The sequence below is a fragment of the Marmota flaviventris genome, chromosome X, assembly GCF_047511675.1.
Source record: "Marmota flaviventris isolate mMarFla1 chromosome X, mMarFla1.hap1, whole genome shotgun sequence".
Taxonomy (NCBI): Eukaryota; Metazoa; Chordata; class Mammalia; order Rodentia; family Sciuridae; genus Marmota; species Marmota flaviventris.
In genome coordinates this window covers 107,494,479-107,513,650 of record NC_092518.1, presented here as the reverse complement: position 1 = coordinate 107,513,650, position 19,172 = coordinate 107,494,479, and the positions used below count along the sequence as shown (strand labels likewise).

Here is a 19,172-nt window from a genome sequence, read left to right as displayed (position 1 = left end):
TTTGGACAACAAAGTGATCAGTTTTAACAAAAATCCTAAGATTGAGACTGTAGATCCAATGGAATATATGACTTTGGTTACGTAGGCCCAGTAATGCAATAAAATCATCAAAGTATTTTATATAATGATTATTTTACTGATATATGTGTATTTTTAATTAAACTGATTTTTTAAAAATAGAGCAGTGAAGTTGGGGATTCAGACTGTCCTATGCAATTACCTGAGATGAATGGACAAAATGAGTTTGAATAATCAGTCTGTGGCAAAGTCCAGAGTTTCATTCTATGCAAAGGCAACTGGATGGCATAAAAATTTAACCTATACCATTGGCCTCATTAACCCAATATTTCAACCAAATTATTTTAGTACTAAAAGTCATTGAATAGAAAAAATGGATTCCATCTTCTCTTGGCCTTGAACATGGCAGAAGCAGTGTGGTTTAGTAGAATGAAACTGAGGGCTAAGTTTTAGTTTCCTCTTCTCTAAAATGAAGAAATTGAACTACATGGTTTGTCTGTGGAGTTTTATTTCCAAAACAAGTTGTTAATTTTAGAACACTTTTAGACTTACACTGAAGTTGCAAATATAGTACAGAGAATTACCATAAACTCCTCATTTGCTTTCTACTATTGTTAATATCCTATTTAAGCATGGTACATTTATCACAACTAAAAAACCAACAATGATAATTATTATTAACTGAACTCAATCTTTGATTTAGGTATTGACAGTTTTCCCCAATGTGGCTTTTCCATTCCAGGATAGGATATTAAATTTCATGCCTCCTTATCTTCCTCTGGCCTGTAATAATTTTCTTTACAAGATAACCTTGCCAGTTTTGACTGGTCTGATTTTTTTCAGTGCTGGGAATTGAACCTGGGGTCTTGCTCATGCTAAGCAAGTAAGTACTCTACCACTGAGCCACATCCCCATCCCTGGTCTGAATTTTTACAGAATGTCCCTCAACTTGGATTTTGCTAATGTTGTTATCATGTTTATACTGGAATTATGAGTTTTAGAAGGAAGATCACAGAGGTGCAATTGTCATTGCATCATATCAAGTGTACATGCTGTCATCAGTGATGGTAACTTTAATCACCAAGATGAAGTAGTATTAGCCAAGTCTCTTTAAGATTATTTTCCTGCCTCCTTTCTAAACTCTACTCAACTAGTTTCTGGGTTTTTTTGTTTTTATTTTTTGCTGCTGGTGCTAGAGATGGAACCCAGGGCTTTGTGAACACTAAGAAAGTGCACTTTCACTGAGTCACATCCCTAGCCAACTGATTTGTGGTCTTTTTGAACTCTAACATACAATAATCTTATTGTGTTGCAGATAGATTTCCTTACCTGCACAGGTCAATTTTGTAGTTGAACTCATCACTCAGGATTGCATACTTGTGCTGGGTAGCTCAGCAGAAATTTCCTTGGAACCCACTTCTAACTATGTGGCTATGTGAGAATCTTCAGTTATGTTTCATAAAGTGAGACTATAACTGTTTTATGCTAACCTTTGTAAAATTCTATTCTACTAAAATGATGGCATCTTTAAAATTTATTAAGAATTGTTCTAAATTCTTAAAACTTTTACCAAAATAATCCAAAATTTACAATTTTCAGGCCCAGGGACCACAATGGTGGAGAAAAGGAAATAAGCAGCTTTGGGAGATGTTAATGAGGGAAGAGATATGAATGTCTGCTCTAAATTTGGAATTAGAAAATTAGGCAAAAGTTTTTTTTTTAATCTGCTGTACTGCTGTGTGAAAATGGCACCTGAAGTTCCCTCAAAGATTTGAGTTCCTCTATTCTCTCAAGAAAAAATATAACTGTGCAATCCTCTCATAGAGTAGGAAAGCAGAGAATTCAATGAGAAAATGACCTTCTGCCTTTATCTGCTTCCAGATGGTTTGGAAAGGTTTGCCTAAAAGGGGAATTAACCAGAGTTAATAATAATGGCTAACAATTACTGGGCATCGAGTATGTACCAGGCACTTTTAGGTATCTTACATGACTGATTCATTTTGTCTTCATAAGAACTTTATAGAGAAGATGCAGTTATCATGTACATTTTATGGTGAGGTATTGAGACACAGAAATTAACTATTTGCCCAGGCCACATAGCTACTTAATAGCAGAATTTGGATTTGAATTAAGGAAACTTGGCTCCAGAGTCCCTGGTCTTTACTACACCACATGACAACTGCCCCACTATATAGATGATAAGCTCTAAGAGGGGAAAGATGCTTTTTGTAATCAAACAGTTACTGTTGTATCCTCATCACCTAAAACAATGTCTAATACATAGTCAACCAACAAATAATAATTTCATGAAAGAGGAAAAGGCTTGAGGATCCTGATCCTGAATCATCCTCATTTCAATAATATATTGGTGACTCTTTTAGAAGAACACTATTATGGTGGCACCTCAGAAAACCCTGAACAAACTGAATCATTATGCTCACCACCACTTCATTTTCTGTACCTCCCCATTGGATCACATCTTAAAAGCAACTAAGAAGGTTCAGTAGTTTTCTATCACTTCTCCCACTTTCCATCTTCTTTATTATATCTCTTGCCTCCACAGCCTCATATAGTCCCTGTTCTTTAATATTAATTATGAATAATCAAGAATTGGAAAGAGTTTGAAAGTCTCAATACTCAAATGTTGGCATAAAAATACATACATATAGGGGCTGGGGTTGTGACTCAGTGGTAGCACACTTGCCTATCATGCATGAGGCACTGGGTTCGATTCTCAGCACCACATACAAATAAATAAAATAAAGATCCATCAACAACTAAAAAATATTTTAAAATACATACATATAACTATGGCAATGACTACATGATCTTTAATCAGAAAATTGAGTTTCAGAACTTTGAGTGACCAGGAAGTGTGGACATGAATCAATTAATACATTTCCCTTTTTAAAACATAAACATACATAGGGAAAATGAGTAAGAAGAGGGAAGAACTGCATAGGTCTATTTCTTACTTTCCATAGTCAGAAATTTTATTTCAATCTTTTAAATAACCCAGATGATATCATTAATAGGTACTTAAGCCAGGAAAGAGGTGATGCATTTTTCAGGAAACTAAGAGATTTCCTATCATCTTAACAATGAATAGTGATTTGTTTGACAATGAAAGGAAGAATTAGTTGAATATAAGGTGAAGTAAAATAGGAAAGTAAAAGAAAAAATTAAAGAATCCAAGTGTTGATTTCTAGCTAAATTGATATTTTGCTACATTATTTATTAAACTGTTTTAAATTTATCCATCATTATGCTGCTTATTTATCCTGACTTCACAAAGCAAATACTAATACAAAAATAAATAAGATTTGAGTTATGGAGAACACTTATTGGTGCTGTGACTTGAGATGAAACCACTAATTAATTGTGTCTGCTAATAAGGAATCCACAGATGGGCCTGTTATGCAACTACAAATGGAGATCATATATTAAACCTATGATAAGGTACACAAATAGACATGTTATTTATAAATATTGCTGCAGTCTTGGAATGGAAAATATAAAATACATAGTAAATGAAAGTTTTAAGATAATATAATATAGAACTGGAACATTAAAATGATTTATTACTTTGATAGAATCTTCTCTAGCCTGGGTATTGGATAAAACTAGGACCATACTAAGGCAAAAAAAAAAAGTGTGCTACAATGGATAGTAATTCATTTCATTTAGAAGAAAGTAGGAATTCAAACGTGGAACAATAAGAAAGATGCACTCATTGCCTCTGTTGTACTGTCTCAATCTTAGTTAGCATTTAATTTTACTTTTTCATTATGGCAGACTTGCAAAATATGTTCTGTAAAATTATTCAAGTTAACATGCTTTTTCTTTCTTTCTTCCTTTTGGTTGTTTTTGTTTAAATTAGTAAAGCCCTTTCTTCCAAAAGAAATTCTACCCATACCCAACACAACAGCCTTCTGGGCTTTCAAAAATGTTTGAAAGGGATCGCAAAGACATATTGACTACCTTCAAATTCCTTTGAAAAGGAACATTTAAGTATGTTTTATTTATGTTCATGATGTAGGGCAAGGAGAGATAATATTTTTAGTAGAAAATGTATATGTATAACCCTAGGAAAAAAAAGAAAACTTGAATGAAATTGCTGAGGCAAAAGTAAGGTACTATAAATAAATATTCATTGCTTCCTTTATTTAGTACTCGAAAAATGCTTTGCTGAAAACTAATGGTTTTCAATTCTGCATGTAATCTAGTTATTACCAGGATAAAACTGAGATCTAAAGGGCATAGTTCACCCATATACCAATTTGATGTTTAATGTAATACAAATAGGATTTATTTTAAAATGGAATGATAACCTGGTTTCTGTAATGTTTGCAGTCACTGCATTTAATTCAAGTAGCATTTATATTTGCAGTGATATTTCTTGTTGCAGAAACATCTAGTCCCATATGATGTCCACAAAGTATCTGTCTGGTGAAATTGTTTCCCCTAAGAGATAAGTTGAAAGCCTAAAGTCATCAGGGATCAGCATCTGGGTAATGTATTTGGTGTGTTTTTCAGAAAGGAGATTGTCCAGCATACAAGTAGATATGTAGCTTTGACAAGCTTTGGAAGTAAAGTACAAAATCTGTAACATTCCCTAGCCTTAAAGAACATGAAGCAAGATATGTAAAGGAACTGGTAAGGGGAAAATGCTGGCAAAAATAGAAAATAAATTACCTCAAAAAGTATTGCATGCTTTTAACTAAACATGATTAAAATTTATGACATCAACTGTAGTAGTCACACTTTATTTGTGAGACAGATTTCAAACTTTCTACATAGGTTTATTTGGTAGAATTAGAAAATAGTCTCTAAAATTCTTGCAACAAATAAATAAAATATTCTGAGCTGAATATGTATGCATTTTAAGATGCAAGATGAATTTCTTGGAAGCTCAGTTATATTTGTCTTAAAAATCTTACTTATTATCAAAGTACTATTTTGTTATTAAATGGATTTCAATATTGTCTGTAACAGACAGTTGACCCAAAGTACTAAAAGATACAGAATAGCACAAAATAGTAATCCTATTTCTGACACTAGCACTATAATGTAATTTCATAAGTTTAAATGCGTAAAAGGAATTCTTCCTAGCATCCAAATTTTTCTTATTCACATATGTTTATATATATATATATATATATATGTGTGTGTGTGTGTGTGTGTGTGTGTTTTATATATAAATATGTGTGTGTGTGAAAACAGAACTCTTTAGATTGAAAGAGTCTAAGAATCCAAAAGCCTTTACCAAAACCTCTATAGAATACAGTTTGAAATTTGTGGCCTAAAGGCTGAGGCAGGAGGATCATGGGTTCAAAGCCAGCCTCAGCAACAGCAAGACACTAAGCAACTCAGTGAGGCCCTGTCTCTAAATAAAATACAAAATAGGGCTGGGGATGTGGCTTAGTGGTAGAGTACCCCTGAGTTCAGTCCCCAGTACCAATATATATGTATACACACATACGCACACACACACACACACACATACACACACATATATGTATATATATGATATATATATATATATATTATATATATATCAGTTATTTTTTGAAGTTTCTCATGTTTTTTAATATATATATTTTTAGTTGTGGATGGACACAATACCTTTATTTTACTTATTTATTTATTTTTATGCAGTGCTGAGGATCAAACCCAGTGCCTCACACATGCTAAGCAAGCATTCTACTACTAAGCTACAACCCCAGCCCCCAAAAGATTTTAACAATAATATGAAAATGTTAAAGTATCCTTCCAGTTCCCCAAGCTCCCCCACTGAAAAACATCAATATTTTAGTATGAATCATTTCAATTCTCTTTATGCATTTTCATATATAAAATACATATTTTCTGCTTTAACGGGATATTAGAATATGCATTGTTCTACAATGTTTTTCATAGAACTATCTTTCTATGTCAGTTCTTGTAGGTCATTCCATGGTGTACTGATAAAAGTATGACAACCAGCTCTATGAACAAATGTGCAGTATTTTCTGATTCCCAGAGTGTAAAGACACACACCATGGTCTATTTCAACTGCCAACATAAAGTCACTGAAGGTGAAATTAGGAACAGATGCACATAGATGGCACTTATAAACCAGTATAAGATGGCTTCGGCACATCACTGGATTAGTCTTTTTTTCTCTCTTTTTTTTGGATTTTTATTTTGAAATAATTTTAGACTTAGAGAAAGTTTGCAAATGTAACAAAGAATTCTTGTATACCTGTCACTGAGCTTCTCCCAATGTTAACATCTTACAATAACCACAGTACAGTTTTCAAAATTAAGACATTAACCTTGGTATCATGCCATTAACTAAGCTCTATTTAATTCTGATTTCTTTTTTTTCTGTTCTAATATCCAATCTAGAATCCTATATTGCATTTAATTAGCATGTCTCTTTAATTTCCTTCAATATAGCAGTTTCTCAGTATCAATTCTTTCAATCCTTATACAGATTTTTTTCCAGGAATTTGAAATTTAAATTTATTTTAACTGAAACATAAAAGTAGTAATATTAGTAGGTTGCCATATGATGTTTTGATACACATATACATTATGTAATGTTTAAATCAGCTTTACATAAGATTTCATAGTATAGATACATCATTCTCTCCCATAATTTGATATATTATCCCTTCTGATTTTTTAATATATTAACAAAGCCAATGTCTTAATAACAGTGTAATAAATTTCCTTATATGTTCTTTATGACATATGACACATGACATAATTATTTCTTTAGTATAGACTCCCAGAAATAGAATTCCTGTTCAAGGAACATTCACAATTTAATTTGTGATAGGTATCAGAATTTCCTTGCAAGGCCACTTTATCACATTACATTCCTATGAGCAGTGTGTAAAGGTAGTACTTGCTATACCCAAGTGCTGAGTTAGGTATCCAGGGCAGAAAAATGAGGAAGACATGATTCTCATCTTTTAAGTGCTTATTATTGATGAGGCAAATATGTAAACAAGTATCTGCAATTTAATTTGGTAGATTCTATGATAGAGTGCTAAAATAGAAACATCTTGTGAAATGTTCTAGTCAGAATCTTCACTGTCCAATAAAAATGTAATATGAACCACACATATAATTTAATGTTTTATAGTAGCCATATTAAAAAGTAAAAAGAAACAGATCAAATTTAATTTCATAAAATTTTTATTTAATCCAATATATCTACAACATTATCATTTCAATATGTAATCAGTGTAAAAATATTAATGTGATATTTTACACTCTTTCTTTCATACTGTCTTTAGTCAAATTTCAAGAGCTCAGTAGACATGTGTGGTGCATGGCTGCCGTATTGGATAGCACAAACCTAAGTCATTCAAGTTGTATTTCCCACAAGCATTCTTGTGGTCTCCTTATAAGTGAATATTTTTTTTGAAGGGAGTAGAATAGGGAAGTATTATTTGTTATATATGTTAGTAAACACCACCAGTCTAACATTAGAGAAAGGAAGTCCAACATCCTGAGTGCAGACATATAACTGCAGCTTGAGTTGGAAGTTTCTATAGATATGTGCAAGCTAAGAAGAGCTTCAGTTTGTGAAGTCAGCCTGCCTTGAGATCCAAGGTGCTTGGTTGAGTTTGGCAATTGAAAACAGCAATATAATCCATTTGTTACCTTAACTTTGTAATGAATTTATAATTTTGGAACATAGTTCTTTGCAATTGGATAGAACAAGAAAAATAGTAATTATAAAATGTACATGGTTCATCAGCAGGAAACATTTGTTAAAAGACCATTAAGGGATTGTCATTCTTAATCAACTGAAAAAACATTACTCCTGGAATATCTAAATAGGCATACACATTTTTTCCCAGCTATTGGATTTCATTAAAATACAAATAATTGGACCCATATTCCCTGAGAGCTTGATAGTTTCCATCTCTACTTACTGAGTTTAAATATATATATATATATGTATATATATATATATATATATATGTGTGTGTGTGTGTGCGCGCGCACGCGCGCATATGTATGTATATATACATATTGGTACTGGGAATTGATCCCAGGGGTGCTCAACCACTGAGTCACATTCTCCAGCCCTTTTTTAATTTTTTTTATTTTGAGATAGGGTCTCACTAAGTTGCATAGAGTCTAAGTTGCTGCAGCTAGCCTTGAACTTGAAATCTTTTTGCCTTAGCCTCCCAACCCACTGGAGTATGTATATTTGTATGTCTTTAGGAACAATAACTTTAACCTTGCTTGAGGTCATGAGTATTTGTATTAGATCTACTTTTACTAGCAATGCTCATTTATATGTGTATGTTCTGGTATGAGAGATTTTAGTGCTATTACTTTCTATTCACTTCCTGCTTCTTGGTGATCAGTTCCTGAAATGGTTTAGAGCACTGAGATAACATAATTGTGAATCCAATCCTTATGTGTACGAGTTTTCTATCACTTTTTTGACTCCTTAGTCCTCCTCACACAGCCCATGTAAGATTTCAGGACTATTTGTAATTTCTCTTCCCTCTGCCAGGAAGGTTCTTCCACCAGATATTCATAATGAATTCACATCATTTCAATCTTGGTTCAAATATACCTCCTCTGAGAGGCCTTTACTGACCACCTTTACCTGTTCTTTTCTTCATAGCACTTATAACTATCTGACAATATCTCATTTATTTATTTGTTTACATAGCATGTATATTCTGTTTCATAATTTATATTTTATCATATTTTTCTTTGTCAGTCTTAACCCATTACCCTGTCATATAAGTTCTGGGAGGGTAAGGAGTTTTTCATTGTTGGCACTGCTATAAACTTAAAAATAAAATAGTTCCTGGCACAAAGGAGGGCCTCAAAAATATTTGTTGAGCTAATATATGAATATAACTTATATCATAAATTTGTTCATTACCCTTAATTCTAGCCAGTTAGCTCATAATGCCTATACTTGGAATTGAAGGACTCAGCTAACTAATATTTAAGGATGCATGTCAATATCCTCTAAGGATGCATGTCAATATCCTCTATGCATACACATATCCTCTATCCAAAGCTGACACATGGCCAATGTGTACTAATTAAGCCATCTTGGTTATTTATATCTGATAATGCATTTTGGTTGGACAGTACCTATTCTGTTTTGACAATTAACTATTTTAAATATTATATTCCCTGTATTCACCTGTATAAAATATGGAAAGTACATTACCAGTGTGCTTGGCATGTGCTTTGAATATATATGTTGAATAAATCAATAAATAATCCCCATAGGTGAAGTACTACCATATCCTTTTAGTTGTCCATTGACATATTCCACAGGTCAGCATAATTTTATTTATTTGCTTAGTATGGAAAAACTATTCTCTATTTTTAATAAAACTCAGACACTATAGTTGTTTAGTAACCACATTCTACCGTGCACATAAATGCACTTTGGGCTTTTTTTTCATGCCTCAGCAATATGGAAGTTCAATTAGGAAGAGAGAAAAGGCCAGGAGCCTTTCCATGGTACTCCAGATCTGTAGCAAGTAATTAACTTTTATTATATATTCAAATATACATTCCACACAGTTTGTTCCCCAGGAGAGATATATTAAACTTAAGGAATTATAAAGCCTTACTACTCTCAAAGAGTATTCACTAAATGTGCCCATACCTCTGTATCTGCCTTGATTGGCTGCAAGCAGTCTATTTAATTTGATAGTAAAAAAATTAATCCTTACCTTATATATTTTGAAGTGAATCTCTCCACCACATGAATTTTTCTAACATTTTCTAGTGCCCTCAGGAAACTAGCTTAACTTAAAGTACATAAAATAGGTCTTCAAAATGAGAGCCACTCTGCCTTTTGTTACATATGGTCCATCTAATTTCATAAAAAAGTAATTGAACCAAGGAAATGAAACACATTTTCAATATAGTTAGTAATATCCATTATATCCAAATTATTGGGGGGGCACAGAAAATACCAAATTTTCTGTAATACTGATAAATGCCTTTAACTGGGACAAGTATGTTAAACCAAACTTTGAGTCCTTTGGCAAGGAAATTTCAATAATGTCACTAGTATAACTTTATTAACATGCCATACCATACCTTACTCAGAACCAGTGTCGTTTGGTTTTAGTTGTTTCCAATAATTGCGAGAGAAATTCATCCGACAGTATTGGCCTTAATCCAAAGAAAAGGATAGAAACCAATTAAATGCTTAAAAGTTTTAAGGGTAAATTAAAAAGTAGGTGCTAGAAATCTCTTTAGTTCCAACTAAAAGTGGATGAATGATTTTTAAATAGGTTACCTGCCTAGCTTCTCAGTTTTCAGTCACTAGTTCATATACTAAATGAGTATATTAAATTAGCCCCTTTCAGATTGCCTGAGAACACAAAGAAAAATATGAGATGACTTATAAGTGGTTTCCTGCTTTTTTTTTTTTTGTATTTTGGTAGAATTTAGTTGATATTGAAAAATATAATGAGAAAAATAAATTTAAAAAAATTCTGTAGCTTCTGCCCCAGGCACTATTCTCTCCCTTCAATTACCTCATTCACTCTCACATCTTAAACTGTTGCTTCTGTGCATGTATACCATTGTAGTCTTGTTCTAGTTTAAAATTTTCCCCAGAACTTCAACCCTTTTGTGGTTAATATAGCTATGTACATGTTCTACCAGTCCTTGGAACCCAACATCCCCAAAATTGAATTCATTGCATTCCTATAATCACCTCAAAGCATATGTTCAACTACTCATTATTCAATAAAACATATGTGGTACCAACTATTCAGAGGCTAAGTGAAGAATTCCCTAAATTTATTAATAATCCCACCATTTTTTCAGTTACTATGGCTGAAAATCTTTATCATTTTAAATTACAATTTTACCCACACTTTTTCTTATGCCTCACCTAGTATACCTACATACCTATATAAGATATGTATACACACACACACACACACACACACACACCCATACACATGCACACATAGAGACACACACACACCATGAACACATATAGAGCTTGTTGCCAAATTCTAAGTTGCCATTTATGAAATTTCTTCTTAAGGAATTGCCTTTTTTGCCTTCTCACTCTAAAAACTTGAGACAGTCTTTGGACACCACCTTAATTGAGACACTAATTATTTCTCACCTATATTATTGCAATGCCATTCCAATTGGTTTCCTTGAATTATCTTTAGGCCTCCAGTTCATCCTTCTCCACACTATTACTGGGTTTATCTTTATACAAAAGGTATTCTGATGATATCATTTGTTTGCCTAAAACCCTCTTTTTCTCTGCATTGCTACCTAATTAATCTTTTTAAAGAAAATTCTGATCATCTCCCATCTGCTCAGAAAATAACAATGTTGCACTGTTACTTAAGATATTAACTCCAGTTATTCAAGGGTGGTATTCACTCATTGTCTTTCTACAATGTGACCCTAATCTACCTTTCTGGCTTTAACTTCCACAACTACCTCCACAAAACTAAGCTCTAATGGATCCAAGAAACTTAATTGTTTCAGTCAGCTTTTTCACTGCTATGACCAAAAGACCTAACAATAACAATTACAGTAGGAAAATTTTATTTGTGGGCTCACAGTTTCAGAGATTTCAGTCCATAGATGGCCAGCTCCATTGCGCTGGGTCCAAGGTATGGCAGAACATCATGGTAGAGGCGTGTGGTAGAGGAAAGTGTCTCAGGACTTTGCACCAAGAAGCAGAGAGAAAGAAAGCTCTGCTCAACAAGGAATATACACACACACATACACTATATATATATATATATAGTGTGTGTGTGTATATATATATATATGCACACACATACAATACAATACATACATACATACATACATACACACACACACATACACACACATATACACTAAAGACAGGACCCCAGGGACCCACCTCCTCCAGCCACATCCTACCTGTCTACAGTTACCATCCAATTAATTCCTATCAATGAATTCATGCACTGATTAGGTTAAAACTTTTATAACCCATTCATTTCACCTCTAAACTTTCTTGCATTGTCTCATACTTAAACTGTTGGGGGACAACTCACATCTGAACATTTCTTTTGCTTCAAGTACATCCTATACTTGACAAATTCATAATTGTTCAACCAGCCTCTTCTTCCCTCTCAATTGTCACCCATCAAAGTCCTACACATTTTTCAAAGTTCATCTCTAAAATTCATTCATAAAATCATTCTTAATCAGTCCAGCCAAATTTAAGACATCATTCCTTTAAACTGTTTCTCTTCAAATAAAATCTTCTTGTTCTCTAGGTGGCAAATATCACATGTTCACTGTAAAATATACAGAAAATATAGAAACCATAAGGAGGAAAATAAAAATCCTTTGTAAGCTCCCTGTACTATATCCTTCAGCATATTCTTGCTCCAGAAATGAACACACACACAAGTCAGATCATACTATTCATACTGTTTAGGAACCTGATTTTTTTTTCATATGATGCATCATGAATATTTCCCATTTCATTGCTTGATATTCTGCAACATGATTTCAGTAGCCACAGTCTTTTATTATTTACTATATTTAGCCAGTTATTTGATGAAACCTCGCTTAGTGAATATTTAGATTTATCAGAACTTTTTAGTATTATTTTCAAATGTTATGATCGATAGTCATAGTCTACCACATTCGTAGTTAATTCATAGACATTGAATTATTGGCTCAAAGGATCAACCAGATTTTAAAGGTTTTGTTTATTTTTTTTTTGGGGGGGGAATGGTGCCACATTTCCCTCCATAAAGCTCACTGTATTTTTATGTTTCTATCAAGATTAAGTGTGCTATTTCCCTGCATAATGACCAATTACATATACTTTTTAATCTTCTTACAAAAATCTGAACTTCTTGTGTCAATTCTTCCATATACTATTATGGTTATTTTATACTTACAATACTACCAAATCCCATGCCATTCGTCATCTAGACTTAAACACCTGTAGCAGCTATCATAGGGTCTTATGCACATGAGGCATTCAGGAGATATTTTCTGAATTGAATCAGAACCACTGGGAAGATTTCCCATGTTCTCTTGATAGTCTATTAACATTACTCTGCAGTAGTTTCCTTGTGCAAACGAAAGTTAGGTAAGTGGAGAGGGAACAGGTGGGTCACAGCACTGAAGAGCTGAGTTAAATCCCACTGTTACTGCTAATCCTCCCATCTCTAACCCTATTTATGGGATATCTTTAGCTTCAGAGCTTTAACAACAGCTACTTGGAAAAGTAGTGTAGTAAAATGGTGTAGGTGTATACTCCTAGTTGCTCGACCTAACTAAAAGATAACTGGTTATGGTGTTTCTAGGTACAAAAGGATAGCTGGTTTTGGAGGCCTTGTCAGTGAGTTGGAATAAGTTAATATATGACTTGTTTTCTTGCAGCAGTACATTTGTTTGGCCTGACTTGGCAATTGCAACCAGTTGAAGGACAGCTCTATGAAAATGGAATTAGCAAAGGGAACAGAGGGACGGAATCCATGGATACTACTTACTCTCCAATTGGAGGAAAAGTTTCTGACAAATCAGAGAAAAAAGGTACAGTGATCAAAATGATTGATTGATTATTGATTAATTTTCTTCTAAATTAGTCATTAAGACCATATGTAGGATGGTTTCACTTCACATTAAATTTCATGATCACTTGAAAGAAGTACTCTAATGTGAACTGAATAAATACATGTAAATGTATTGTCAAAACAAATTTTTCTTTTCTCCAGTGCCTTGAGTACAAACCAATTAAACTTTTCAGATATGTTGGCAATTTTTAAAATAGACAAATATTTACTGAATGGAACTTTCAATACAATGGAAATTACATTTCACATATAGCTACCCTGAAGCAACATGGGATTTTGATTAAGTTCTCTTGTGTCCAAGCCCAACATTTTTATATAACATTTTACAAAGGGCATACAGAAATTTCTTTTGTTTACAGTAAAAAAGGCTTTTTTTCTGCTTAATATGAGGGTGAATGTTTATGTCAAAATAGGAGAACATAGCTTTTTTTCTGGCTGGAGACCTTGAATCATTTCTAGTTGGGGAAATGTCATATCACTTTGAGTCCTGATTTGATAACTTTAACCAACATGGGCTTCAACTAACTATCTGACTGATTTACAATAAATTATCATAATACTAGTACTCCCAACTTCTTACTCACATTGAATGCCATTAGTTTTAATATATAATCATTAAAACAACTGGATGTTTGTATTATGGCTGCTTTTCAAATAAGACTCAGTACAAAGGACCCAAGCTGTGTTAAATTTCAGGAAGACAATTCGAAAAACAGAAATGATAACATGTATAGCCAGCACTATCATAGGTATTTTTAGGAGATCAAAAATAAACAAATAAATGAGTGATCCAAACCTTACACTCAAGAAGCTTATGATTTTATAGGGGTAATAGGATAATTTTGTTTTGGTTCATCATTTCCAAATAAGATATGTTGTTTTTTGATTGCTTGAGCTAGTACTCTTGATGTGTGTGCTTAATTCCTTTTGGAGGGTTGTTTGTAGGTTTCATTTTTCTTTGCTTTTGAAATAGTTAACTTTGCTATGGTCCATGCTTCAATGAAAAATAATACTCATGGGGTTGTGGCTCAGTGGTAGAGCACTGGCCTAGCATGTATGAGGCACTGGGTTCAATTCTCAGCACTGCATATAAATAAATAAAATAAAGGTCCATCAACAACTAAAAATTATTTTTAAAAAATAATACTTATGGTTCAGGAGAAGATAATAGCTTTGTTGTAGTTTTCAGTAATGATACAAGTTTTCTTTACATAGTTTGAAAATATGTTTCCAGGCTGGACTCATCAACAGTTTCATTGTTATTGCTGAGTGGAGTTGAGGGGCGTAAAGGATTCAGAGATGACAGAAGAAAGGGTTTGAGTACACACAGATTTTTCTTCCTAATTTCCTTTACCTGATTTTTCTCATTCCTTTATGTCTGAAGAAATATCTATCTGCTCAGGGTTTCTTGTCATTGATATTGAAATTCAGAAATATCTGAAGGAAATGAAAAATATGATAGGAGTAGGTTATCACATAGGTATCATCAGAGTATATTTAATTTTGTATTCTATCTCAGATATCTTATGATGCATTTCTAAAAAGTAGGTTGATGATGATGGCCAAAATTGCTTTAACAATTATCAGGGGTCAAGAATTGTTACAAACACTTTACTTGTATTATATCATGAAGGAAACATATTATGATTGCCAATCTCCAATTGAGAAACAGAAGCACAGAGAAAGTAAGTAATTTGTCCCAGATAACAGAGCTAGAAACTGGTGGACTGATTACAGAGCCCTGTTTCTTAACTTCTGTGCTATAATTAATCCTTGAATAACAGATATTTGAACTCTTAGGGTCCTTTACATGCCAGTTATTATTTGCAGATGTGTTGCAATTTGAAAAAAAAATTCACAGATCAACCATATAGCCTATAAGTAGCCAGAAAAAAAAAAAAAAAAATTAAGCCAGGTGCGGTAGCGCACACCTATAATCCCAGTGCTTGGGAGACTTAGGCAAGGAGAATCGCGAGTTCATAGCCAATTTCAGCAAAAGCGAGGCACTAAGCAACTCAGTGAGACCCTGTCTCTAAATGAAATACAAAAATTAGGACTGAGGATGTGGCTCAGTGGTCGAGGGCCCCTGAATTCAATCCCTGGTACCCCCCCCCCCCAAAAAAAAAAACAGGTAAGTCATGAATGCAGAAAAATATATGATATATGTAGATAACAGCTTATTTATCATTTACTATCATAAAATTTATGCAAAACTTTTTAAAAGTTAAAATTTATCAAAACATTTGCACACAAATACTTATAGACCATCCATGGCACTATTCACAGTCAAAAGTAATGTAAACCTGAAGATGCAGTATTAGATTGTAATTACATAAAAATTGCATATAGTGCATACAGTAGTAGTATAATAACTTTGTTGCCACCTCCTATACCTATTGTGGTAAGCTCACGTTTGAGAATATCTGCTTCAAACACCCTGTGACACTGATCATCTCAATGTCAGCAGTTTTTTTCTCTAGTAAATTGTGTATCACAGTAAAAAAAAAATGATCTCTTGCAATTCTTGCATATTTTCACTGTTTATAATTCATATAGCATACAAAATATGGGCTGATCAATTGATTGTGTTATTGGTAGGGCTTCTGATCAATGGCAGGCTACTAGCAGTTAGGTTTTTGGGGAGTCATAAGTTTTACATGGATTTTTTACCATGCAGGAAGCAGTGCCCCTAACCTCCACATGGTTCCAGGGTCAACTGTGTACTGAATATAGACATGAAATGTATACGAAGACCACAAATTTTTTTTTTTACATAATAAAACAAAACCCCAGAATCTATTCATGATAGAATTTGGAGAAATTCTATTCACTTATATTTTTAAAGTATTGTGATAAATTTCATAAGTTAAAAAAACAATTTGTATTCTGCTCAATTATAACAACACAGAAGGCAAAACAATTTCAATTTAATACTTTAATAAGAAAAATCATTATAGATTGTTAGTATATAAACAAATTATTAGCTTAAACTGATTTTTATGAATCCTGAACAAAAAAGTAGAAACATCATGTTTCTACTCTATTTGATCTTTACTTCTAATTACTTATCGAATAAAAACAGAGCTCTATTTTTGATAATGCCATGTGTGTAGTAAAGCAAACCTTGCAGAAGATGTAATACAATATAGGGATATTTTCAAATGGTCAGCTGAATCCTTTTATAATTTTCTAGATAGCACATACCCTGTAAATACAGTTCTGGAAGGTTGTATTGATGCTTTATGCCCTAAATTATGAAACTGACAACCACATAATATTTTTTACATTATTTTCTTTACTATCTTGGAGGATTGAGCATTGTAGCATTGTGGTTAAGAGCCTGGACTCTGGAGTCAGGCACATGTGGTATAGAATACTGACTGTGTCATTTACTGACTTTCCAACCTTAAGTAATTGACACAACCTTGCTGAACCAATGTCCTTATCTGTAATGTAAGGATGATAATAACAGTACCTGTCTCATATGGTTGTAGTGAGGAGTAAATGAGACAATGGCTCTAAAGTATATATCATAATTTCTGGCACAGTGTTTAACAATAAATAATATTAGGCCAGAAGACTGGAAAATTACCTTCAGTTTTTAAAACATTCATTTACATTCAATTGGGTCCTACAACACTGGTAGCAACTTTTTTATATATGATGATCTCCTTGCGATATGATGTTTTCTTTTCTTTTTTTTTTTTTATTGTTGGCTGTTCAAAACATTACATAGTTCTTGATATATCATATTTCACAATTTGATTCAAGTGGGTTATGAGCTCCCATTTTTACCCCATATACAGATTGCAGAATCACATCAGTTACACATCCATTGATTTACATATTGCCATACTAGTGTCTGTTGTATTCTGCTGTCTTTCCTATCCTCTACTATCCCCCCTCCCCTCCCCTCCCCTCCCCTCCCCTCCCCTCCCCTCTTCTCTCTCTGCCCCCTTTACTGACATTCGTTTGTCCCCCTTGTATTATTTTTCCCCTTCCCCTCACTTCCTCTTATATGTACTTTTGTATACCTCTGAGGGTCTCCTTCCATTTCCATGCATTTTCCCTTCTCTCTCCCTTTCCCTCCCACCTCTCATCCCTGTTTAATGTTAATCTTCTTCTCATGCTCTTCGACCCTACTCTGTTCTTAGCTACTCTCCTTATATCAAAGAAGACATTTGACATTTGTTTTTTAGGGATTGGCTAGCTTCACTTAGCATAATCTGCTCTAATGCCATCCATTTCCCTGTAAATTCTATGATTTTGTCATTTTTTAATGCAGAGTAATACTCCATTGTGTATAAATGCCACATTTTTTTTATCCATTCATCCATTGAAGGGCATCTAGGTTGGTTCCACAGTCTAGCTATTGTGAATTGTGCTGCTATGAACATCGATGTAGCAGTGTCCCTGTAGCATGCTCTTTTTAGGTCTTTAGGGAATAGACCGAGAAGGGGAATAGCTGGGTCAAATGGTGGCTCCATTCCCAGCTTTCCAAGAAATCTCCATACTGCTTTCCAAATTGGCTGCACCAATTTGCAGTCCCACCAGCAATGTACAAGTGTACCCTTTTCCCCACATCCTCGCCAGCACTTGTTGTTGTTTGACTTCATAATGGCTGCCAATCTAACTGGAGTGAGATGGTATCTTAGGGTGGTTTTGATTTGCATTTCTCTGACTGCTAGAGATGATGAGCATTTTTTCATGTACTTGTTGATTGACTGTATGTCCTCCTCTGAGAAGTGTCTGTTCAGGTCCTTGGCCCATTTGTTGATTGGGTTGTTTGTTCTCTTATTGTCTAATTTTTTGAGCTCTTTGTATACTCTGGATATTAGGGCTCTATCTGAAGTGTGAGGAGTAAAGATTTGTTCCCAGGTTGTAGGCTCTCTATTTACCTCTCTTATTGTATCTTTTGCTGAGAAAAAACTTTTTAGTTTGAGTAAGTCCCATTTGTTGATTCTAGTTATTAACTTTTGTGCTATGGGTGTCCTATTGAGGAATTTGGAGCCCGACCCCACCGACTGTAGATCGTAGCCAACTTTTTCTTCTATCAGACGGCGCGTCTCTGATTTGATATCAAGCTCCTTGATCCATTTTGAATTCACTTTTGTGCATGGCGAGAGAAAGGGATTCAGTTTCATTTTGTTGCATATGGATTTCCAGTTTTCCCAGCACCATTTGTTGAAGATGCTATCCTTCCTCCATTGCATGCTTTTAGACCCTTTATCAAATATAAGATAGTTGTAGTTTTGTGGATTGGTTTCTGTGTCCTCTATTCTGTACCATTGGTCCACCCGCCTGTTTTGGTACCAGTACCATGCTGTTTTTGTTACTATTGCTCTGTAATATAGTTTGAAGTCTGGTATCGCTATACCGCCTGATTCACACTTCCTGCTTAGCATTGTTTTTGCTATTCTGGGTCTTTTATTTTTCCATATGAATTTCATGATTGCTTTCTCTATTTCTACAAGAAATGCTGTTGGGATTTTGATTGTCATTGCATTAAACCTATAGAGAACTTTTGGTAATATCGCCATTTTGATGATGTTA

The 19,172-nt window shown here is 33.8% G+C and overlaps 1 protein-coding gene across 3 annotated transcripts in view; it reads left to right on the top strand.

The window, feature by feature from the left end:
• The window catches only part of Tenm1 (teneurin transmembrane protein 1), a 556,402-nt gene that overhangs the window by 256,628 nt on the left and 280,602 nt on the right, over window positions 1-19,172 (top strand). For 2 of the 3 annotated variants that reach the window (XM_027931196.3, XM_027931177.3), the window contains exon 6: window positions 13,426-13,578. In XM_027931196.3, the coding sequence (XP_027786997.1) occupies window positions 13,426-13,578 (153 nt within the window). The remainder of the gene's footprint in view (window positions 1-13,425; window positions 13,579-19,172) is intronic. The other variant, XM_027931186.3, reaches the window with a different exon arrangement.